The sequence below is a fragment of the Procambarus clarkii genome, chromosome 40 (assembly GCF_040958095.1).
Source record: "Procambarus clarkii isolate CNS0578487 chromosome 40, FALCON_Pclarkii_2.0, whole genome shotgun sequence".
Lineage (NCBI taxonomy): Eukaryota > Metazoa > Arthropoda > Malacostraca > Decapoda > Cambaridae > Procambarus > Procambarus clarkii.
The window spans coordinates 1,883,467-1,909,956 of record NC_091189.1 but is presented as its reverse complement, the minus strand read 5'-3'; the positions used below and the strand labels follow the sequence as shown (position 1 = coordinate 1,909,956).

The following is a 26,490-nucleotide window of genomic DNA, read 5'->3' as shown; positions in this document are numbered from 1 at the left end:
TATATGAGAAAATTCCTGTTTTGAATGAACAGCATGTTAAAATTTACGAATGCCTCTGTGGGGTCGACCGCTGGATGTAATGGACTTGAGTAGAGGATGGTTTGCAAAATCCAAGTATACTACATTCACCGGAAGTCCTTTGAGTAGCTGGTTACCGTTTCCGAGAATGTGAGCAGGATCAATTTTTAACAAATCCATGTTGCGTCGATTTTACAAGATTGTTCGCTAAAAGATGGTGAATCATAACCTTCCTTAGGATTTTTCTCTCCATGAGCTTGCAGGCATGTGATGTCAAGCTGATTGGACGATAGTTTTCTGCTGGGCTCTTTCTGCCTTTTTTCTTCTCGTTTTTAAATAATTTTTTTTTTATTAAATAAATTTATTTTTTTTAAATAAATTTTTAATTTAAAACAAAATATTTTTTTAAATATATTAAATAGTTTTTTTTAATTAATTTTAAATTTAAAAAAAAATATTAAATTTTAAAAATAAATCATTTGCATATTTCCAACCTAGGGTATCCCTTGGTCCAGAGATTTTATGACCTTGACATTTTCCCCATAATACTTCCATGCCATGATCACCTATCAGCTCCCTCCAGGTGGTGTTTTGCAGTCCCCCTCTCATTCCTTGATAGTGTCCTCGAAGATAGTCTAGCAAGTCATCATTATGAAACCTTTATGTGGGTTTTTATATTTGTAATTCATCTTATAACTTTGTGATCACACGACAGGGTTAGCTTTTCCCCTACCTGAATTTGATCAATCATGCCTTTTTCTGTTGTTAGCACAAGACCTAGAATGCTGTTACTTCATGTGGGTTTTACCCCGTAGAAACTACTGTTATACAATGACTCATAGCACCTGCCATATAAACTTACTTTAATTATAATAATCGACTGCATTACCAAGACCCTTTAATCCCATGATGCTCGAAATTTGGCTCCAGCATATTCAACCAAAGCTACAAAGCTTAGCCACATCAAACGGCTCCAACTTGATTTGGAATGAAGAAACTATGGCAAAGGCGAACATAACTTAATGTCTTATTCTTTAGGCCCGTCCCCCATCTTGTATTCTTGAGGCCTAATGATCCTCACATTGTCTGTAATCTTGACTCCCAGCATCTGTGTTAATCTTTGTTGCCACTGTTATATATAAGGAGGAAGGAAAGTAATTATCAATAGAAGGCACCAAACTGGGAAGGCTATGTAGGAGGAAGGAAAACAAACATCTTTACTGCATATTTATTGTAAAAATGAGCCTCCTCACCAGAATAGATGCTATGTACATGCCATAAATATAAGGTAATTGAAACAAAAGAGCATCTAATTCTAATAGTATAAACCTAACCTACATAATACTTATTCCTCCGACAAATTGAACTCAATTCTATCAGCCCTGATGACTGTCTAAATGTCTCAAGGCTACAAAAAATGATAGCTATAATTTGGCACATGCTACTGACAATTCTGCTAGTGTGCTTCTGGCAATAGATTTGGGAATATGGGACTATGGAGCCCAATTTAAAAAGAATATAAAATTACAATGCATGTGTTAAGAAATTTATACATTTTATGAATGTAAAATAACTAACTAAACACAATCTTTATCTTACACTGTGTATATACACGAGGTCATCAAGTATAGTACTCAAATTTTATTATCCTGTATCAGTATAAAGTGCACTATACTATATTAACATTTACCAAAAATATAAAACACTTAATTTCTGTATTAAAACCAGAAATAAGTTGCCTTCCATTTTATACCAAGTTTCAACTTAAGTAAAACATTGATTTACTGAAATTTTCACTACTTAGGTGAAGTTTTCTATAATTACAGTATTTTATTTAACTGCATTTTTCTACGAATTTAACTCCATTTCCTATCAATAAATCCCACAACTACCTATACAGTCTTGTGTTACGGTAATCTCCTGCTTAGCAGTATATCCTGCCTGTTCTTTTACCGCTTATTCATCAACGTATCTGCATGCTCCAACATCAACGACTACAACAATATGTGCTCAAACATTTGTGTCTAGATAGTTCTCCACACCCAAGACACCTGTACCCGATGTCTCGCTGGTTGACCAGACGCCACCACAGAACACTGTTCCTCCTCACAGAACATCGTGGGATAAGCAGCAGTGTCATCTGCTGCAAATAGGCCACAATAGCCAGTACCCACAAAGCACAATTCTGTAAAACTGTACTAACTTATTAAGGCTGCCACCTTAGATGGTAACATGGCCAAAACAGAAGTCCAGTGCCAACAAACTACACAGATCTGAGAATGGAAGTAGTTCTACACAGAAAAGGCTGAATGACAAAAGCAAAATGAAACAAATTATAAATGAAATCAACATAAAAAATACATACATCCTAAGAAACTACAAACAGCAGTATCAGATGTGAAATCAGCGGAGAATGATACAACCCGATCAATAATGTAAGCTATAGGAAATACCCACAGGGGCAAGGAAAACTAGCTACTTGAACCATCACAATGACAATCAGGTATTCTAAGCAGGCAAGGAAAAGCCAAGGCAGACCTGGCCAAGAACTTGTGCAACCAAATTGACTAGGTAAAATGCAAAGCAAGATGCAAAGGAGAAGGATCAACCATGATTGACAGTATGTTAGACAGCACAGAGTTAATTATTACACATCAATAGGCCTCATAGTGGATAGTTTCATGCTCTACCCATGAAGCAATATGACTTTTGAAGAAAGCTCATCGAGAAGGAAATTTAACCCCTACCCCCAGAGTAGGTATATTTGGTGGGCCAGGGAAAAACAGTAGTCGACTACCAAGATAGAGAAGCCTGGTCTGTCAAGAGTGAAATACAAAGCTAAGGTTTTGCAATGTAGGCATCATGAAATAGAAAGGTAACAATAACAAAGCAATGGCCTCCCCTGTAGAACTAATGTTTCAAGAATAACCAACATCACTTGGCTTAACTGAGGCCGAGGATGGGCTACATCATAAGTTCTGTGCTTCCTGAAGCCGTTACCAGGCAAGGGAGGAAGCAAGTTGATGGGGACCCAGATTGACTGTGCTGCCTGGTGGTGGTTAGATTCAGCACGGTGTAGTCTACATCAGAGCAATGATCATTTACCTCGGTACCCTTTGGTACCTTATTGTCTTTATGTAGTTGCTCGTTTTGTTTTGCTAATGCTTTCCGATGTTTTCTTCTTGGTTTTGGGATTGCTATATGATCTCTGAAGATCCTCTGATTTCAGAGCCAGATTCTGGTCCTTGGTGCCAGAAGACAATAGTGGGTCTCAAGAGACTGTGCATCTTCCCTCGGCATGGCTGGACCAGCGATTAGCTCGGGGACCTAATGAGTGAGCCCTCCCCAGAAAAGGGACAATCGTACAAGTTTTATCCTTTGGACTTCAGCAGTGTCAGAAATTTTGATACCAAATTTACTAACACCTGGCATACCAAGTAAAAATTCCTATGCCAGGAACCTACTAATATCACTTAATAGCTTTTATCACAGATCAGATTTAGTAACATTCCAGAGAAAATGGAATGGTGCCACATAAGCAAATCCGCTATTTACATCCCATATCTATCTTGCGAGAATACAAAACTACGAATGATAAAGTATTCTTCAGGATTTAATTTAATTAAACAAACAGTAAATACATGGCCAATATCCCAAAGTCGATAAAGACGAATTAGGATCCGTGAGAGGTAGGGAGACGCCACGCCATTATTGTACACACCACCAGGTAGCAGAGGACACATCTGAGCGAGTTCTCCAGACCTTCCTGCGAAGATAAGTTGTGGTAAGATAGAGTTGTGGGACTCTAGAGTCTCCTGTTACCATATTTCTACAAACCTTCGCTAGCCATAAAGATGTGTTCTAGTTCCGATTGACACAAGTTAGAGTTATCACTAGTGCTATAGGTCAATTGGTTATTACGTAGGCTGCCCACCCAAAACGGGTGAGCATTATTATATTAACAGCAATCCCTTTCTATTTATATATACCTCAGATCCTTACTGCTTGTGTTATGATGTAATTTATTCATAGGTGAAATCGAGGGGAAGGATATAGCTACCACGAATCAATTATCTGCCGATATCTTGTCTAGACACCATATTGCTTTGACCCAGAATGACGCGGCTCACATGATCAGGACACGTGCACGGCTGAATGACCAAATCCTACTATAATCAACAGCTAAGCTGTTTAAATGTTCTTTAACCTATGTAGTAGTAAACTAACTCAGTAACATACTGTTAGTTAATTTATGTAATTAGTAGGCTGCATACATAAACCCCCCCAAACTTGTGAGTTGGATAACACCAAGCTAGATAAATTAATGAAATGCAGTTCATTTTGCAAAATAGTCAACTTTCAAATTACAGTCCATTCTTAATTAGTAATATTAAAGTAAACTAATAAGTTAATAATTTAAAGTATGCAAATTTTAAAAAATTCCCCACAAGCAGTAAAGATGGATATAAATAAGAATTAACTGGATGTTACAGCAATTAAGTTTTATGAAACATTTAATAAAGTTCTAGTTTAATAAACTTCAGAATTTAAGGTGAACTAAAACAATCAATTACATGAGCCTGCTGATGCATTTGTTGAGTATATACATGACCACATCCACAGGTAAAACTGGGTTTAGTGGAGTAACAGCCCAAGTGTATTTCACTGTTCCGAGAGTGTAGTTGGGAGTTGCGAGTATTAAATGTGTGTGGTTGTGCGCGTGCGTTTGTGCATGACAGTGTGAGGTGGTGGAGCGCTTGGGAGAGCGAGGCACTGGCTGGCATCTGAAGGGTCAGCCATACTCCGACAGAAGAGCCTTGTACTAGCTTGCCAGCAGAGTTCTGTAAGGATCAATTTAGCATGTTTCGGTTCATATAAGGACCAGAGTTGACAGTACACCCTAGCAGGTTGGGCTCGGGCATTTAGATCAGTCAGAGGGAACACCACAGCAAGAGAGAGAGAGGACATACTAGCCAGCTCCTCCAACCTGGCAGGTTACCAGCCATCACCCACCCCTGGGTAAACTTAGAGGTGTGTATGTCAGTAGTGCCAGTCTTGATCAATGTCCTAGTAAATATAAGTGTAGTCCGAGCCAATAAAACCATGTATGGGTGAAGGTGTGTGGTGTGTTCGTATTACTCCTTTTAATTAATTCTAATGTTAAATTCCTACAGTGAATTTAAAATTCCATGACTTGATTAGTACATTCGAAGTGTTTGGTAAAAGTGTTCTGTTAAATTTACATTGAGTTTGTCGAGTCACTTACTTTATGTTTCATGAATAGAGATAGTAGTAATGAGCACTGTTGTCTCGGGTAAGATCATATTAGAGACAAGACGTGTAGCGAGGGGTAAGGAAGAAAGGGGCGAGCGATGAAGAGGCAAGCGAGAGTAGGGTGTGATCACACTCCTCCCACCCCGTGAGGTGTCCACTCTCGGGAATTAATTTAGTAAATTCAGTAAAGCAGCGTTTTCCTGTCTGCACTATTCAGGTGTTTAAAATGATTGTAAAATGACAGGAGGCTAGCAGCATTAGTAACAAGTATTGCTATATATTTATCCTCCTACTCCTTCCTTCTCTCATCTCCCCTTTCCTTCTCTACTTTAATCCCCCATTTTCTATTCTCTTCCATCTGACTCCCTCTTCCCGTTCGGTCCTCGTTTTCTATTCTCTCCCACCTCTCTACCTCAGTTCCTCCTTGAACCTCCTGTTTTCTATCACTACTCATTACCTCACTACTCCTTTTTCCATTACATTCCTTACTGTCTTCCTTTTCACCATCAGTAGTAGAGGAGTTTTACAGGTCGGTCAGAGAGGGGTAGACATTCACAAGGCTGAGTTAGACCTTTCCGTTTCAGTGGGACGCCTGACTCAAATGGGCAATCATAGTTTCCCTATTTGTGATGCTCTTGACAATGTGGACATATAAAAGGATGTAGATCTTCTGTGGTAAGGTTTCCTTATGAATCTATACATGTTTCCGAGTCAGAATTTATGGGTAATGGGGAAGGAGGAGTTGAACTGGTAGAAACTACTGGTTGTTCAAGGCCTGCATCATGTGACGGTGACAATGCTGATGAGCTCTGTTGCAATTCTTGATCACCATTCCCTACAACTTCAGGAGTATGCAAAGAAGATTCTCGAAAAATTTGTTTATTTTCTTCATTCGCATTCTCAACTTCCTGTAATAAAAAAATCACATTACTGCATTTTATTTAAGACAGCCTGATAAATATATGAAGCAAGTAATTATCAAAAGAAGGCACCAAACCGGAAGGCTATGTAGCACCATCAAATGTGTGGGATAATCAGAGGGCGCTAAATATCATCAAGGATGCCAATACGAGAACAGAAACGCATAAGGCGAACGATATCAAAAGTATCAGAGTCACCAAAAATACTATTGAGGGACAAGCAACCGCGGGGGACGGTCAGAAAACAAGACACGCTCGTCCCGGAATAAATATACACTATGAAACTCGACTCTCGTGGCAAACTTTTGAAATTCAGTATTCTCCCCCTTCCCAATAATAAATTACACTGGGTCAATCGAGGGAAGTGTTCTCCTTACACAGTAATTTTCTCATTATACAATACAACATGAATGCAAAAAATAACATTATAAATATAAAAATAAAATACTGCAATGAAGTACACTGGGTGGCTAAAAACCCAGCATTGACTAATAAAATGACTTTCTAGTTGAGCCCCATGGTTCCCAGAAGCTATCTCTATGAAATTACTCCATCTATAGTACTATGTCCCATCTGTTGTGGGGTTGTTTGGCTTATTGGAGACCAGATCCAGCACCTGCACCTCCCTTCTCCCTTACAGAGGCAGAGAGAGCAAGTGACATTCTTCACTGGGAAAGCATCCAGAGAGCCAATAAAAATATAGCATTACAGACCACTACCAGGTTCACAAATATTGAAACCTTGAAAACTGCCAAACTACACACTCCCCCAAATAATGTAAACAATCAACAAGCACAAACTGAAGATGTACATATATATATTCCTAAACAAGTCTTGAAACGAGCTCAAACCTGTAAGTATCTAGTTCTGGAGCAGATGAAAAACCCACAACCACCAACGCTCAAACCTGGAAGGAAGGAAAAACTTAAGGGAGCCAAAGGGGCTCAACCAGAAAAACACATTTCATTACATCATCAATGCTGGATTTCTGGGAAAGTCCCTTGCAGCTCCGTGAAGCTAACTAACCACAGAAAGAAACAAGGAATTTACCTTGGGAGGAGGAGAGACGGCAGGCCGAGAAACACGGTCAAAACAACACTAGCATAACTGGGCCCCCAGGTACATTGACTAAATACCAGGTAGCCAATATCCTTTAGACCTCCCAAATCCCCTGCACCCAAATACCAGTCCATGTTGGAAAAGATAGCCACAAGCACATCATATTGAGGAACAACCTGGGCAAGCGGGTATACCAAAGGCTGGCTAGACTTAACACTGCAGGCAACTTAAGAAATGCAAGTCTTGGAGCAGGGGAGCAAGGAAATGGGATCAGCCCATGAGGCATTCACCGAGGCAGAATCAGTGGCACAAAAGTTATCGGCAAAGAGCCACCAGTGGACACAACAAATGATGCATCCCGGCTAAACCAATTAAAAATCAATAAAGGACCCCTCCAGAATTCCACTGACATTCTCTGCCAGAATAGGAGAGAGCTGCAAATGAAAGTGGCCACCAGGGCCAAAAAGAGGAAAAAAAATCTGAAAAATAGCATAAAGCATGCATGCCTCTCATTGTGAGGACCTTATAAAAAAAAAAAGACAGCAGGGCTAGGCAAGGTTCCACACACCACACACACACACACCAACCCTTCAACACACTGCTACTTGCAGTCCACTACTGATAGTATCTCTTAAGGAATCACCTGTCAAGTTCTCACCTGTGAGAATTCTGTATTATATTACCTGTGGAGGTACACTCAGTCTGCCTGTTATGTGCTACATACATCACCACTAATGGTGTAGCCACCGCCTATCTCTCTCTCTCGTCAATGTTCAGGTGACCACTCCATAGACACAAATTAGTCTCCTTTTTACTTGATGCTCGGTATCTCTAAGAATTGTCAGGGACTCTTATTGCTCTTTCAATATGAAATGGGGTCCACAGAGGTAAGATAAAGCTTCTAAGCTATAAAAATAGTACCTTTAATTCATCAGAATAAACCACTTGCCCTGCAGGTTTCATCAACTGGTGTACAGATTTCTGAGCCTATTGGACTATCATATATACATTTGAAACTGTGTATGGAGTCTGCCTCCACCACATCGCTTCCTAATGCATTCCATTTGTTAACTACCGACACACACACACACAAAAAAAGTTCTTTCTAATGTCACTTGTTCCTATGTTATCCTCGGATGTTTCACCGATTGTTTATCACCCGTTTCCTCTTTATTTACATCCACAGAGTGCTATTACTGTATATCAATATCTGCATCATGTATGTAAAACCCAGACAATAATTGTTTGTCATGATGACAACTGCATTCTCCTAGTAACATTCATAACAATAACCACATTCATCTAGTACACATAACCACAATATTTTCATGAATCAAGGTAAACTCCATTAAATCCACAAGACCTATTATTTCATCCTTTGCATAATACTGTACATGTAAAACCCAGACAATAATTGTTTAAATCGTCATATGACAATGACCGCATTACCTCGTCAATCAACATATGACAATGACCGCTGCCTACAGGTTAATATTCTTTCAACCATTATAATCCACTCCCTGCTGCTGAGGCATGTGTGGGTGGGTCACACTGTTGCTATAGTTAATTATTTTCATGTCCAGAAAGAAATGTGCCAGAACAAAATAAACACAGGAACATACCACAATGAGGATACCAAATAATTAATTGATCATCATGCATGTTTGATAAATTATTGGCTTGAAAAAGTTACTTTAGAATTAACTGTTAATCTTAAAAACCAGTAATAAATTTGTAATGCACATATAGGAGGTAACAATGAAAAATAAAATATTAGACAAATTTAGTAATTACTAACCTCTTTTACATATGGCATGTCTACATCTATACAGTCTGTCAGACTGATCATGCTCTCTCTTGATTTGGGTCTTGCAGGTGGGGTTTCCATTTGATCGGTTGTTGTTGTTGTAACCAATCTTGAAGTTCCAGATACTGAAGGAAGATTAGAAGAGGCAGAAGAAGAAGATCGAGCATCTCCTGCCGCTGAACAGTCAACGTGAGGATTTACATTGGCTGAGAAATCGTGTTGTGCTAAACCCGAGATCTGCAGTATCTTTGCTGTTTTCATAAATGAAATTAAATCTTCTGCTGCCACTGTAGTTTCCCCTCTGAAAATTTTTAAGTGAAATAATGTATAAGCTCATAATGCAATTAAGACACTATTAAGTAATTTGACAGTAGTACTTTCATATCTAATTTGATAAATTAAGCTTCTTTTCAAAAGATTTAGTTATACTGAATTCGCATATTATAATTGTTACATTATACAGCACAAAGACATTTAGAAAATAAATTTTGATGCTGGCCATATTTTCCCCCATTTGTAGCCAGAATATATCAAGTACAGTAATTACTTTAAAAAGTCAAAATCTTTAGAGAAGTATATCTGCTAAGTTATCACTCTTAAAAGTCAATGGAAATTCGTTACACTGCCCAACCCTCCTCCTGCATCTTAACTCCGACTATTCCATCTATTCGTTTGAAAGTTCTCTCCTTATGTGTGGTTTGGCTGCTGGCCACCCCGGCACAATCATTGCTTTGTTTGGGTTTTGCATATGGCTAGTGAATATCTGTCCCCCCCCTCCCCTCCCCCTCTTCCTATCTGTTATCAGTGGATATAAACTGCATCCTGCTACTACGGCTTCAGGAAATAATGAAAACTTATTGTTCAGATCTTGAACAAGAGGTAAAATCAAGAGAATACACAGTATGATGAATTTTGAGTAAATACTAGATCATATAAAAGTAATTGAATTTGGCATTCTTAGGAGTGTTGTGTGTGCTAGATACAAAGATATTTGCATGCTATGCTAAAAATGAGTGATGTAGCAATGATCAAAAGTAAAGTACTTTGTATTGCATTCCTATATAAAAGTGTTTGAAAGTGGTTTAGGTAGACATTTGACGAATCAAAGAAACCAGTGCCAAGATGGTCAAGGAGGAGGAACACAGAACTCAAACAAGCATGACAGAGGTAGAGAAGAGCTTTGAACACATTTTAAAGTTCATGGTGAGAAGATTTGATGCCAATCTACAGAGTCTGATGACTTTTACAGATTTAACAGTTTTACAAAATGCAAAGAGATGGCTTGAAGCAATTAATACACAGATGCTTTTGAGAGGGCTTCCACGAGAGCTTGAACTGAAACCTCTTGTGTTCTCTTCCATATAACCCTCAACATCTTAGCCTCAACCCCTCCATTGACACCACCATACTCGCCTAGACATCATTCCAAGATCATGGGTGGAGAAACATCTAGATACTTGGTGAGCATCCATACCAAGTACTGTATTATAACATTTATTGTTACTATATTATCAATATTCTGTAATCTTTGGTTTTATGTATCTAGTGAGGCAATAATGTATTATGTACTTTGTACATAAAATTATTATTTTTCATGCCTGGGGAAGAAGTGACCAGCTATCTGAACACAACTATATATCTAATCGCATCTGGAACTAAGGTGTTCAGATAGGAGAATGTTGAGTATAACATAATTCAGAATACAAATTTATTCTTAAGGCTTATTTTGTGTATACAGTACTGTATACTCACAAGAGGTCATGCACCTTAAATACTGTGCAAGACATGCACAGTAGATAGATCTATAAAAAAAAAAAAAGACAAACAAGCTAATGGAGGTATATATTTTTATATATATATATATATATTGATACATGTATAGTAAATGTGTTTGACTACACTTCCAGAAAATGACTCATGCTTGGGCAAGTCTACTCTGCCAAGAGCAGTCATTGGAATAAAGAATGGTAAAAGCTACCTCTAAATTAAAAGTAATTTATGCTGTTACTAGAATGAAGGGTATAAAAAAGTCATCACTAGCAGGAAGAGTACAGGGATCCATCAATAACAGAAAGGGTGCAGGCGATGAGTCACAATGTGGCTAAAGTATGTTGACCAGACCACACACTATAGAAGGTGAAGGGACAACAACGTTTCGGTCCGTCCTGCATCGACTTGAGAATGGTCCAGGAGGGACCAAAACGTCATCGTTCCTTCACCTTCTAGTGTGTGGTCTGGTCAACAGAAAGGGTACAAGGAGTGTTACGTAAAGCTGTCAGGACGTTAATTCGTCACACCAAGGTAGGATTTAAAAGTCTAATATCAAATTTCATATATATTAAAATTATTGCAGGAGAAACAAGGACAACAACTGCGGGGGTTGTTTGGGGACCAGCATGGCTCGTCCGGTGGCGGGAATTCTGATGGCCAATCAGTCACCAAACGAGGAAATGAACGCATGGAGAAACTGGAGCTTTGTCAGTACTCCACTCTCTCCAGCAACGCTGACATTAAGTACAGGCTGGCAGTTGACGACGTATTCTATTTTAAGCATTACCCCAACTCAGTGACTGATGTTTTGCTACTCTAGGAGGTTAAGAATATCTCCTGATGTTGATGTTTGCAGAGTATTGAAACCATTGAGGGTAGTGCCAGAGGGAGTTACGTGAACTCTCTGAACTTACGAATAGTAGAACTAGTCTGATGAAATGATTGTTCTATTCGAGACATATTGATGGCCTGGTGACAGATATTGGAATATTATTCTGTGACTTACCTTGTACAGTATATCTCTGTACATACAATTTAAATAAGTGTTTGTGGACAACATAGATATGTAGTCGCTGTGGTACATTCTTTTCCAAGAGTTAATTCGTGGCCATAATCAGGGCCCAGCCTATTAAAATGTGTCGCACCTGACAATGGGCCAGGCTGGGGAGTAAAACACCTGACTTAACCATAATGAAATGAGACCCCATTAGGAAAACTTGTATTAAATACTAGTGTACCTTATGGTTTAAATGTGTTGAGAAGTTCGATCCCAACAGGAGTCATCACTAGCTAGAAGGGTATAAGGTGTTGTCACTAGCAGGAATGGTATAAAGAGCCATCACTAGCAGGAAGGATATAAGGAGCCATCACTAGTAGGAAGGGTCACAGGAGCCAGCAATGGAATGACAGGCAGTAACATTCACATTACCACTATAATAAATAGGAAATTATATTTTAGGACTTACTTGTATATATAATTAACAATACTGGAAAGTTCTTCAAAGCGCACATCTCGAGGCATGATAATGACGGGATGCTGACATGGATTATCTCGCAAAACTCCTCGAAAATATGGGCTGACAGCTGATAACACGGACTGAAATAACAAATGAAATTTCAAAAACAATAAGATATATTAGCAAAACAATCGGAATTCTTGCAATGAGCAGATTCAATTATGAATAGCATCTTATGAGTTAATAATTTAACACACATGACTGTTTAATTCTTTCCATCATGAACTGTGCAACCCTGTATACTAGTAACATGATTAAAGTCTTAAAACAAAAAAATATCCTGTCAAGAAAATTTCCAATATTTAGAGAATCACGTACTTAACACTTTAGTCCGGGCATGACACAGCATTGCGTCATCTGTTTACTGTCGGTAATCTCCGGGATGACGCAGCATTGCGTCATCCCCGTCATCGGGAATTGAATGCAGAGCTGCAAGAAGCGAGACCGTCAGGAATTGAATGCCGAGCTGCAAGAAGCGAGATAGTCTCTACCATGCAGTCCAAGGGGTTGGGCCAGTTCATCAGTAGTGGACAAAGGATGTAAAGGCTTACGAGACAATACCCACAACCAAATAGGCAGTTACACAAGGTAGCGGTTTGGCCAAAACCAAAGTTCAGTGCTAACAAACGGCACACACCGAAGAGTGAATGAACCCCTGAACCCAACAGTCTGAAATACGGAGGCAACAGGGATGACCATCGGGATCTTAAAAACACTGAAGTACATCCCAAAAAACTGCAAACCTTAAAAGTATATCAGAATTAGATGTGGAAGCCAGAACAACCTAGCTAATAATACATGCAATACAATAAACCCAGCAGGGGTAAGGGACACAGACACTCATACCATTGAACAGAAAGGCAGACAACTGGGATCCAGTGAAGAATCTTTGAGAAAACAGACAATCCTAAACTAAACTTCTTATTGATAGTGTATGTATGATGCTTAAAAGTAATAAATTCCAGGTACTCAGATACGGCAAAAATGAGGAGCTGAAACATAATACAGGGTACAAAAGACAATGGAATCTGCCCATAGTAAGAAAGCAGCATGTTAAGGATTTGGGAATAATGATGTCCGACGACCTAACATTTAGCAAGCATAACCAAGCAAATATTGCGTCAGCCAGAAAAATGATAGGATGGATTACGAGAGCCTTCAAAGCCAGAGATCCCATCACAATGGTTGTACTCTTCAATTCACTTGTGTTGTCCGTCTTGAGTAATGCTCAGTACTCGCTTCCCCCTTCAGAGCAGGAGAGACTGCCAAAATAGAGGGAATACAGAGAACATATACGGCACGCATAGACGAGATAAAGCACCTAAATTATTGGGATCGTCTCAAAGTTCTCCAAATGTACTCACTAGAAAGGAGACGAGAGAGATACCAAATGATGTACACATGGAAAATACTGGAGGGCAGGTTCCAAATCTACACAGTAAAATAACATACTGGAGTGAACGATATGGAAGAAAATGCAGAATAGAACCAGTGAAGAGCAGAGATGCCATAGGCACAATCAGAGAACACTGAACACTGTATATACATCAGAGGTCCACGGTTGTTCAACATCCTACCAGCAATTATCAGAAATATTGCCGGAACAACCGTGGACATTTTCAAGAGAAAACTTGACTTTTTTTCCAAGGATTTGTGGTTTGGTTTGTGGTTTGGTCCACCAGGCTGTTGCTTGGAGCGGCCTGCAGGCCCACGTACCCACCACCTTACCTTGAGGTTACCTTGAGGTGCTTCCGGGGCTTAGCGTCCCCGTCGACAACCGGGCCGCGGGGACGCTAAGCCCCGGAAGCACCTCAAGGTAACCTCAAGGTAAGGTGGTGGGTACGTGGGCCTGCAGGCCACTCCAAGCAACAGCCTGGTGGACCAAACTCTCAAGTCAAGCCTGGCCTCGGGCCGGGCTTGGGGAGTAGAACTACTCCCAGAACCCCCATCAACAAAGTATCAACCAGGTATCTGCTACGTACAAAAAATGCACGTGACCCAAATACACCCTTGGCTAAAGTGCAAGAACCATATACATACACCAGGAGCTGAGCTGAACAGGAGAAGCTGGCCTTTAACATGTCCAAGCATCCAGTCTTAATAGTTCAAAGTTATTCTAATTTAAATGATCCTCATATCAAATCAAATACTGTCCCTTCCCACTCTATAGGCCTCACAGAACAACTTTACTTCTCATTCATTGACAACTCTACTCAAAATAATTGTAAATACAATTTATAAATTCATATGCAATAACTTAACTCTTAATATTAATAGCAAAAAGAAAATGCATTAACAAACCTTATGAGCCTTAAGAGAGTGTCCTTCAGCTGTTAAGGTAACATCCATGAAAAATTCATCACGTGCCAAGGCATCCAGTACAAATGTCAAGTGGTTGTCGTGTCGTAACTGGTAATTTTCTGTTGACAAAATATTTAATATTACTAAAATGTTGCTTGAAATTTCCAAGAAAAGAAACTTTGCACAGATGTTAATTATTGCAACTTAAAGAATGTAAGAGTAAATTTCTACATATCAAATAATGGGACTAAATGAGTAGGATCCTGTTCCTGCTAATCAGGACATCACATCAGGGAATTGTATCCATGCATTTGAATAATATAGAGCCTACTAAATAGAGTAATTTAAAACCAAGTTTAATAAATGTTATTGTTTGGAGATGTGCAGAAATAAATTTTTCATAGAATTAGTGAGAATACATGTATGAAATAAAAGGAGCAAATGAACAAATCCACAAGGACAGTGACAAGGATTCGAACCAACGTCCGAGAGCATCCCAGACACTGGGATGTAGGCAGCGTCTGGGATGCTCTGACGTTGGTTCGAATCCTCGTCACGGCCCTTATAGAGTTGTTCATTTGATGCATCACGCTATTGTGATTTCTGTGTGTCAAGGAGCAAATAATTGACATGCAACCAATGTTATGGAAAAGGAAAATGGAGTAGTACTAGTAGGAATGCAAAGTAGATAAATAACAATTATGAAAAATAAAGATAAAAACATGAGATAAATTTAAGTGAAAATACACAGCATGAAAAATTCATATAAAAGGTCTCAAGTTGAAGTAAAATGTACCGTGAAAAAAGCCTATGAAGTGTTGTGTTATTTCATGTAATAAACTTGAAACTGTATGAAATGTAGCAACATAGAAAATTGGCTCAACCTTAAAAGTTAGACACTGTCTTACTAATTGAGAATAAATGGTTACAAAAATAATAGGAAAGTTCCCAAAGAAGATTTTCTTATCACATAAAAGGAAGGACATTTTAAATATATTAAGGCAAGAAAGTCAACGAACCAATAAAAAACATACACCACTGAGGGTTCAGAGACCAAATCCTCGCAATCTGCCAAACTACACTGTAAACAAATGATTGAAAACTCTCGAAAAAATCGTGCATTTGTTTTCCCCATCCCTCCCACTCAGTTAGGGAGGGAGGGAGGGGAGCTGGGGCTCCTGCTGTCCACTGGCTCAAGCCATCAGTTTTGGAGCAGATGTACACAGAACATCCTCCAACCAACAACCTTATAGGAATGAGAGAATCATGGAGCCATTAGGGGTTCACTCGGAAATTGGCATTTCATTACACTCAATGCTGATTTTCTTGGGGAAGCCCCATGTGACTTCCTGAAACTAATTACTCATGGAGAAGAAAACAGGGGACCTGCCAGGGATGAGGACTTACTACAACACAGCATGCTAAAGCTTTTTTTAAATTATATTTTTCATTTATAGTGTGTGTAGAAATTCAAATTATGATGGTTGTGGTACAAAATTTTGCTAAAATGGTAATCTTTGAACTTTCCCAATAAGAATTCTGCTTATCCAGTGAGGGGGGGATCCTTCCCATAGTCCTGATAAGTAAACTTAGACAGTATACATCGTGTAAAGTAAACTGCTAGTAGATATACAGTGTATTCATGCTCCAACATAAACCTTGAAGGGAAGGGAACTATCAGGAGAATGCTCCATGCCATTATGACTATATAGGACTTGGAAGGGATCAGGATAAGGATTTGGGATTTTTTTTTTTGTAATTATATATACAAGAAAGTACATTGGGTTTGTGAGCGTACATAACATGGATGTTTTTTTGTTCTTGCAAAGCCACTGACACACACAGCATTTCGGGCAAGTCCTTAATGTAACAAACTTATTCAAGGCATCGTTTAGGAGCCCTGTATACCACTTCTGTCGGACTAATCTTGGAATATGCAGCTCCAGCCTGGAGTCCATACCTAGTTAAACACAAAGTTAGAGAAGAACAGTCAGCACTACTGAAAATATACAACTAATAATGAACCCGTCATCTGAGTGCGCATAGGTAATAGGTCAGCTAGAATTTTTTTTTTTTTTTGTCAACTAACCTAAAAGTTACTCTCTTAGGTGATAAATACAGCAGACAGATTGAGAGTAAACGATGCATACAACTTTACCTGGTTTGTGTGAATGTTTTCCTGCCATGAAATGGTCGAGAGAAACAGCAACAGGTACTCCAGCAGCATTGTTGTAGACGAGACTGATATCATGTCGACCTTCCCGAGCTGGTATGCCAGAGGGAAAAATACAGTCAATAGTGAATGCTGTTGTGAAGAATAATTATTGATTTTCCAAATTTAAAGATGTATGTATTAGCAATAAGTGGATGCAATGATAATGCATTCCTGATGTTTGTATGTATCCACATCTAGACTGATTTAAGACATTGGGCACTTTATTAAGACAAATTGTGTACGAGTAACCACTTCCATACACAAGTGGAAGGGAAAGGGAACTATCAGCAGAAATTGCCATGCCATTACGACTATATAGCACTTGGAAGGAACGAGGATAAGGATTTGGGATGGGACGTGGGGGGGGGGGGGGGGGGGGAAGTTACAGTACCCAACCACTTTGACATTTGGGGACTGAACGTTGACCTGCATGAGACGAGACCGTCGCTCTACCGTCCCAGTCTTGCATGATCCTGTTTATTTATATACAAGGTACACTGGGTTTTTGAGATTACATAACATGAATGTTTCACATTCTTGCAAAGCCACTAGCATGCATAGCATTTCTGGCAGACAGTCCTGTGTCAGTGAATACCAGCATTATCCTCTCACTAATAAGACCCAATTAAATTCCTGAGATTAGGCAAAATTGAAATTATTTTTTGTCAATAAAGATGTTAATAATCCACCGTCGAAGTGGTTGGGCTCACACTAAGAGTTTGCTTGCCCGAAACCCTATGTGTATTAGTGGCTTTAGGTATTGTATGTACTAGCTCTATCTTTAAATCTAACATTATGTTTGTAACTCATCTTCAATGTATGACCTTTACCTGAATAAAAAATCTAAATCTAATCTCTACTCTAGGTACGTCCCGCATCATTAGCAATGTATTCGTATTAGGTAAACTAGTGAACGTATTAGGTAAACTATTATGGGTGCAGGCCGCTCTGCTGGTGGTAGACTGCACACAACGGTACTGTTCTAGTCTACATGTTAGAGGAATAATAAAGCAGCTCGTATACCTGCTTTACGCATGTCTGCTTGGCGTTTCTTGGCTTTCGCCTGCTTTCTTGCTTCCTTCAACTTCTGTTTTCGTGCAAGCTCGGCAAGTATAGTGCACTCTCGACGTTGTCTCTTAGCCCTCGCGGCAGGCATTGTGAAATATGAAGAACAAACTCCTGAGAAAAAAAAATATATATACTATATATACAACTTAAATGCCTCGCCGCGCAGCACAGAGCGTCCGTCCCTCCCGGCAGCAGTGAGGCGACTAAGGGGTAAGATAGGGTTGCCAGATCCAAATTGCTGAAAGTAGCGAGCTGACGGTCTAAAAGTAGCGAATTTGTATTAAGAGTAGCCCAATTCGCTACTCGTAGTCCAATCTGCAGGTTGGTACATGAATTCAACCAACTACGATACCCATGTCCATGGGTAATAGGCTTACAGGTTCCGGAAGATGAGAGGAAATGTCAGCACTGTGGAGAAATGCCTGACAGACCACTGGAACATTATTTAACACAGTGCAGAGTCACAAACCCATTAAGATTTCAACTTAGATTCAACAGAGCAGAAGTTGTTAAACACATGGGACAAAATCTTACTGAAGCAACCATACGAGTCAAATTCTCATACAAGTAAAACAGAAACAAGCAACACTTAGTGGGCCAGCCAGAGGTTTAGGGCTCGTGCAGTTATATCCCTAAAGAGAGAATACACAAAAGTCCATTTCGTTCACAAACAGGCTAGTATTCAGGAACCCTTTTGTATACACGAGGTGTAGACAAATACGCAAATATAGTCTGCGGTGAGCAGTCTCCGTGGCGCATTGGTTAGATACTCGCCTGGCGTTTCGCAAGTGCTATGGCTTGGGTTCGAATCCTGGCCGGGGAGGATTGACCGGGCACCAATCCTTAACTGTAGCCTCTGTTCACCCAGCAGTGAATGGGTACCTGGTTGTTAAACGATTCGGCGGGGTCGTATTCCGGGGAAATTAGGGTTAAGGACCTGCCCGAAACGCTACGCGTGCTAGTGGCATTACAAGAATGTATGTATGTAAAACCTCTATAAAACACATATGCGCTGGAGTGTGTTCGCTTTGGTTCTCATCTTCCAAGATAATAAAATAACCAATTGAAATCGAGAATAAGTTAAAATTGTGAATAATAAGATGGCACATGAATCTACTATATTATAGTAATACAAAAGTATTTTTCAGATATGCGAAGCGATTTATCCTAATACAATTGAATGAATTAAATAAGTTTGTCTTAACATCTTTCATATTGCAAAATCACATCAAAATATCTACACTAAAATCATTGTAGGACGATGCCCGAAACATTGTGCGTATTAGTGGCTTTAGGCATAATGTATACTAGCTTTATCTAGAAGTCCAACATTCTGCTTGTAATTTTTTGAATGTATTTACTTTTACCGGAATAAACCCTATTATTATTATTATTATTATTTTTATTATTATATAGATATTAAATGAGGACTGGCGTGCTTAGCGCACGCCTTGTACTGTTGTATATCTATTATCTATCAGCGAAGACTTTGTTTCTTATTACAGAACGAATAGACTCGTGATGGAGCAAGCAATACAACTGCAATAATCCATTGCATGTTTGCACCTAGACCGTAGTTGCACACTTCACTGATTTTTTTCCCGCCAGAGGTGGATAGTTCCTTAAGCATCCCGTATTCAACCAGCAAGTGGTAGTATATTGTGCACCCTGGAGCCCGACCAGTTGTGTAACCGAAGCTCGCTCAGTTGTGTAACCAGAGCCCCACCAGATGTGTAACCAAAGCCCCGCCAGTTGTATAACCAAAGCCCCGCCAGATGCGTAACCGGAGCCCCGACAGATGCGTAACCGGAGCCCCACCAGCTGTGTAACCAGTGCCCCACCAGCTGTGTAACCAGTGCCCCACCAGCTGTGTAACCAGAGCCCCACCAGCTGTGTAACCAGAGCCCCACCAGCTGTGTAACCAGAGCCCCACCAGCTGTGTAACCAGAGCCCCACCAGCTGTGTAACCAGAGCCCCACCAGCTGTGTAACCAGAGCCCCACCAGCTGTGTAACCAGAGCCCCACCAGCTGTGTAACCAGAGCCCCACCAGCTGTGTAACCAGAGCCCCACCAGCTGTGTAACCAGAGCCCCACCAGCTGTGTAACCAGAGCCCCACCAGCTGTGTAACCAGAGCCCCACCAGCTGTGTAACCGGAGCCCCACCAGCTGTGTAACCGGAGCCCCACCAGCTGTGTAACCGGAGCCCCACCAGCTGTGTAACCGGAGCCCCACCAGCTGTGTAACCGGAGCCCCACCAGGTGTGTAACCGGAGCCCCACCAGGTGTGTAACCGAAGCCCTACCAGGTGTGTAACCGGAGCCCTAAAAGGTGTGTAACAGGAGCCCTACCAGGTGTGTAACCGGAGCCCCAACAGTTGTGAAACCGGAGCTCCACCAGTTGTGTAACTGGAGCACGACTAGTTGTGTAACCGCAAGCCTAGCATGCACGAACCGAAGCCCGACCATGCATAACCCAAAACCCAAGAAACACCCCCCAGAGCCCGATCAGCTTTGTAACCGGAGCCCGACCAGTTGTGTAACAAGCCCCCAACCAGTTGTGTAACGGCAAGCCTAGCATGAACAAATCGAACCAAATTTCTCTGAAGCACAACCATGCACGAACCGAAGCCCGATCATGCACAACCCGAAGCCCTAGTGACACCCCCGGAGCCCGACCAGTTATGTAACCGGAGCCCGACCAGTTATTTAACCGGAGCCCGACCAGTTATATAACCGGAGCCCGACCAGTTGTGTAACCGAAGCCCGACCAGTTGTGTAACCGGACCCCGACCAGTTGTGTAACTGCAAGCCTAGCAAGCAAACATCTCATCCAACCCTCACCAAGCCAAACAGCCCCAGAGCCCAACCTAACTCCCTCCCAAGCTCTACCAAACAAACTCTTCCTTAGCCATACCTAACAACCATCATCCCTTAACAACTAACTTTAGAGCCAAGGCAAACAATTGAGCACTATATAAATAAAAAAACCTGGAACTCTTGCAAAAATACAACAATAAAGCCCTAGAAAATGAACATGCACTCAGTCATAGTAAAGAAACAACCATGATCTAGCAAAAAAACATGGGGCACTAGCGCACAACCCTTGGAGCACAACCATGCACGAACCGAAGCCCGATCATGCACAACCCGAAGCCCTTGTGACACCCCCGGAGCCCGACCAGTTATGTAACCGGAGCCCGACCAGTTATTTAACCGGAGCCCGACCAGTTATATAACCGGAGCCCGACCAGTTGTGTAACCGGACCAAGACCAGTTGTGTAACCACAAACCTAGCATGAACGAACCAAACAACCCCTGGAGCACAACCATGCACGAACCGAAGCCCGATCATGCACAACCCGAAGCCCCAGTGACACCCCCGGAGCCCGACCAGTTTTGTAACCGGAGCCCGACCAGTTGTGTAACCGAAGCCCGACCAGTTGTGTAACCGAACCCCGACCAGTTGTGTAACCACAAACCTAGCATGAACGAACCAAACAACCCCTGAAGCACAACTATGCATGAATCAAAGCCCGATCATGCACAACCCGAAGCCCCAGTGACACCCCCGGAGCCCGACCAGTTTTGTAACCGGAGCCCGACCAGTTGTGTAACCGAAGCCCGACCAGTTGTGTAACCGGACCAAGACCAGTTGTGTAACCACAAACCTAGCATGAACGAACCAAACAACCCCTGGAGCACAACTATGCACGAATCAAAGCCCGATCATGCACAACCCGAAGCCCCAGTGACACCCCCGGAGCCCGACCAGTTTTGTAACCGGAGCCCGACCAGTTTTGTAACCGGAGCCCGACCAGTTTTGTAACCGGAGCCCGACCAGTTGTGTAACCACAAACCTAGCATGAACGAACCAAACAACCCCTGGAGCACAACTATGCACGAATCAAAGCCCGATCATGCACAACCCGAAGCCCCAGTGACACCCCCGGAGCCCGACCAGTTTTGTAACCGGAGACCGACCAGTTGTGTAACCGAAGCCCGACCAGTTGTGTAACCGAACCCCGACCAGTTGTGTAAACACAAACCTAGCATGAACGAACCAAACAACCCCTGGAGCACAACTATGCACGAATCAAAGCCCGATCATGCACAACCCGAAGCCCCAGTGACACCCCCGGAGCCCGACCAGTTTTGTAACCGGAGACCGACCAGTTGTGTAACCGAAGCCCGACCAGTTGTGTAACCGAACCCCGACCAGTTGTGTAAACACAAACCTAGCATGAACGAACCAAACAACCCCTGGAGCACAACTATGCACGAATCAAAGCCCGATCATGCACAACCCGAAGCCCCAGTGACACCCCCGGAGCCCGACCAGTTTTGTAACCGGAGCCCGACCAGTTGTGTAACCGAAGCCCGACCAGTTGTGTAACCGAACCCCGACCAGTTGTGTAACCACAAACCTAGCATGAACGAACCAAACAACCCCTGGAGCACAACTATGCACGAATCAAAGCCCGATCATGCACAACCCGAAGCCCCAGTGACACCCCCGGAGCCCGACCAGTTTTGTAACCGGAGCCCGACCAGTTGTGTAACCGAAGCCCGACCAGTTGTGTAACCGAACCCCGACCAGTTGTCTAACCACAAACCTAGCATGAACGAACCAAACAACCCCTGGAGCACAACTATGCACGAATCAAAGCCCGATCATGCACAACCCGAAGCCCCAGTGACACCCCCGGAGCCCGACCAGTTTTGTAACCGGAGCCCGACCAGTTGTGTAACCGAAGCCCGACCAGTTGTGTAACCGAACCCCGACCAGTTGTCTAACCACAAACCTAGCATGAACGAACCAAACAACCCCTGGAGCACAACTATGCACGAATCAAAGCCCGATCATGCACAACCCGAAGCCCCAGTGACACCCCCGGAGCCCGACCAGTTTTGTAACCGGAGCCCGACCAGTTGTGTAACCGAAGCCCGACCAGTTGTGTAACCGAACCCTGACCAGTTGTGTAATCACAAACCTAGCATGAACGAACCAAACAACCCCTGGAGCACAACTATGCACGAATCAAAGCCCGATCATGCACAACCCGAAGCCCCAGTGACACCCCCGGAGCCCGACCAGTTTTGTAACCGGAGCCCGACCAGTTGTGTAACCGAAGCCCGACCAGTTGTGTAACCGAACCCCGACCAGTTGTGTAACCGAACCCCGACCAGTTGTGTAACCACAAACCTAGCATGAACGAACCAAACAACCCCTGGAGCACAACTATGCACGAATCAAAGCCCGATCATGCACAACCCGAAGCCCCAGTGACACCCCCGGAGCCCGACCAGTTTTGTAACCGGAGCCCGACCAGTTGTGTAACCGAAGCCCGACCAGTTGTGTAACCGAACCCCGACCAGTTGTGTAACCGAACCCCGACCAGTTGTGTAACCGAACCCCGACCAGTTGTGTAACCACAAACCTAGCATGAACGAACCAAACAACCCCTGGAGCACAACTATGCACGAATCAAACCCCGATCATGCACAACCCGAAGCCCCAGTGACACCCCCGGAGCCCGACCAGTTTTGTAACCGGAGCCCGACCAGTTGTGTAACCGTAGCCCGACCAGTTGTGTAACCGAACCCCGACCAGTTGTCTAACCACAAACCTAGCATGAACGAACCAAACAACCCCTGGAGCACAACTATGCACGAATCAAAGCCCGATCATGCACAACCCGAAGCCCCAGTGACACCCCCGGAGCCCGACCAGTTTTGTAACCGGAGCCCGACCAGTTGTGTAACCGAAGCCCGACCAGTTGTGTAACCGAACCCCGACCAGTTGTGTAACCACAAACCTAACAAGAACGAACCAAACAACCCCTGGAGCACAACTATGCACGAATCAAAGCCCGATCATGCACAACCCGAAGCCCCAGTGACACCCCCGGAGCCCGACCAGTTTTGTAACCGGAGCCCGACCAGTTGTGTAACCGAAGCCCGACCAGTTGTGTAACCGAACCCCGACCAGTTGTGTAACCGAACCCCGACCAGTTGTGTAACCACAAACCTAGCATGAACGAACCAAACAACCCCTGGAGCACAACTATGCACGAATCAAAGCCCGATCATGCACAACCCGAAGCCCCAGTGACACCCCCGGAGCCCGACCAGTTTTGTAACCGGAGCCCGACCAGTTGTGTAACCGAAGCCCGACCAGTTGTGTAACCGAACCCCGACCAGTTGTGTAACCGAACCCCGACCAGTTGTGTAACCGAACCCCGACCAGTTGTGTAACCGAACCCCGACCAGTTGTGTAACCACAAACCTAGCATGAACGAACCAAACAACCCCTGGAGCACAACTATGCACGAATCAAACCCCGATCATGCACAACCCGAAGCCCCAGTGACACCCCCGGAGCCCGACCAGTTTTGTAACCGGAGCCCGACCAGTTGTGTAACCGTAGCCCGACCAGTTGTGTAACCGAACCCCGACCAGTTGTCTAACCACAAACCTAGCATGAACGAACCAAACAACCCCTGGAGCACAACTATGCACGAATCAAAGCCCGATCATGCACAACCCGAAGCCCCAGTGACACCCCCGGAGCCTGACCAGTTTTGTAACCGGAGCCCGACCAGTTGTGTAACCGAAGCCCGACCAGTTGTGTAACCGAACCCCGACCAGTTGTGTAACCACAAACCTAACAAGAACGAACCAAACAACCCCTGGAGCACAACTATGCACGAATCAAAGCCCGATCATGCACAACCCGAAGCCCCAGTGACACCCCCGGAGCCCGACCAGTTTTGTAACCGGAGCCCGACCAGTTGTGTAACCGAAGCCCGACCAGTTGTGTAACCGAACCCCGACCAGTTGTGTAACCGAACCCCGACCAGTTGTGTAACCACAAACCTAGCATGAACGAACCAAACAACCCCTGGAGCACAACTATGCACGAATCAAAGCCCGATCATGCACAACCCGAAGCCCCAGTGACACCCCCGGAGCCCGACCAGTTTTGTAACCGGAGCCCGACCAGTTGTGTAACCGAAGCCCGACCAGTTGTGTAACCGGACCCCGACCAGTTGTACAACCGCAAGCCTGGCAAGGATACATCTCATCTAACCCTCACCAAGCCAAACAAACATCCCAAGAGCCCAACCAAACTCCCTAACGCTACCAAACAAACACTTACTTAGCCCTATCTAAAACCCTCCACTTGCCCTAGAAACGAACTATGGAGCCATAGCAAACAAACAATTGAGCTCTGTACGAAATAAGAAACCCGGATTTCTAGCAAACATACAACCATGGAACCCTAGCAAACAAACCAGTACACAACCATTGGTGCACAACCATATGCACGATCCGGAGCCCGACCATGAATAACTATTAGCCCAACGAGTCACACCCCCGGAGCCCGACCAGTTGTGTAATCGCAAGCCTAGTAAGCAAATATCTCATCCAACCCCCCACCAATATGCTAAGTGGGGTTATCTTGAGATGATTTCGGGGCTTTAGTGTCCCCGCGGCCCGGTCCTCGACCAAGCCTCCACCCCCAGGAAGCAGCCCGTGACAGCTGACTAACTCCCAGGTACCTATTTACTGCTAGGTAACAGGGGCATTCAGGGTGAAAGAAACTTTGCCCATTTGTTTCTGCCTCGTGCGGGAATCGAACCCGCGCCACAGAATTAAGAGTCTATCCACCAGGCTACGAGGCCCCTTTTGCTGCTAGTTTTCATTTTGGTGCCAACCCTTTTTGTCTTATACATCAATGACAGATGAGATTATTACAAACCACGCCAAATTTGCAGATTTAACTAAGATCTATGGTAAAGTGGGAAGTGAAAGTCATATTGAAACCTTACAGAGATCTACATGAACTCCACAAATGGTCAGATGACTTTTTAATGTCGATAAATGCAAGACCTTGCATGTGGGGCATAATCCCCGTCACAACTACCATGCTTCACCCTCAACACATTTCAAGGGCAAATAATTGCCAACAGAACCTAAATGCCGAACCTACTATACGCGTAAACATAGAATATAAAATTAATTTATACGCGATGAAAACTATTTTTAATACTCAGTATATGAAAGTCGATTATACATGCGTCTTGGGGGGTGGGGGGGGAGGGAGTCAACTGCCGCGTTAACGAGCCTAGCCTGACGACGGGGTGGTCTAACACTCTGGGGAAGTGTTACATAATATCTTACCCAAATAATGTTGGCAAATCATGATCCTCAAAATCTTCCACAATATCCGAGAGAGGACAGACTATTTAGCATTAGTGGAATACAAACACTTGAATACTACAGAACCCGGATGAAAAAAACGGAAATAATGACTCTGAAGCATTACAAAAACTCAATGTTATAATAGCGAACAAATGCATAAGGCATTGTAGGTGGAGGTAGACTATATATTCCTGCGTACCTCACAACTGTTCAGATATAATAGAAAAAAAAAAAAAAAAAGATCAGCCTTACCTACACGGGACCGACGTAATTCACGCCGCGGCTGCTTCCTGACGACTGGCGGCGCCATCAATCAACCGTAAGCGTCCAACTGACCC

The 26,490-nt window shown here is 42.8% G+C and overlaps 1 protein-coding gene across 3 annotated transcripts; it reads right to left on the bottom strand.

Moving 5' to 3' along the window:
* Positions 1-1,232: 1,232 nt before the first annotated feature.
* Positions 1,233-26,490, bottom strand: LOC123757807 (protein bric-a-brac 2). 3 transcript variants are annotated; one of them, XR_011230983.1, is made up of 7 exons: positions 17,905-18,154; positions 16,825-16,932; positions 14,667-14,785; positions 12,315-12,445; positions 9,070-9,379; positions 5,285-6,200; positions 1,233-3,784 (listed from the first exon to the last, which is right to left on the bottom strand). XR_011230983.1 is itself a non-coding variant. In XM_045741643.2 (7 exons), the coding sequence occupies exons 1-7, from the start codon at positions 26,460-26,462 to the stop codon at positions 5,979-5,981; spliced, it is 1,104 nt and encodes a 367-aa protein (XP_045597599.1). In that variant the 5' UTR covers positions 26,463-26,490; the 3' UTR covers positions 1,233-5,978. The 3 variants fall into 3 exon arrangements, 1 of the variants encoding a protein (XP_045597599.1); XR_011230984.1 differs by having other exon boundaries at positions 5,750-6,200; XM_045741643.2 differs by adding an exon at positions 26,405-26,490 and having other exon boundaries at positions 1,233-6,200; positions 17,905-18,060.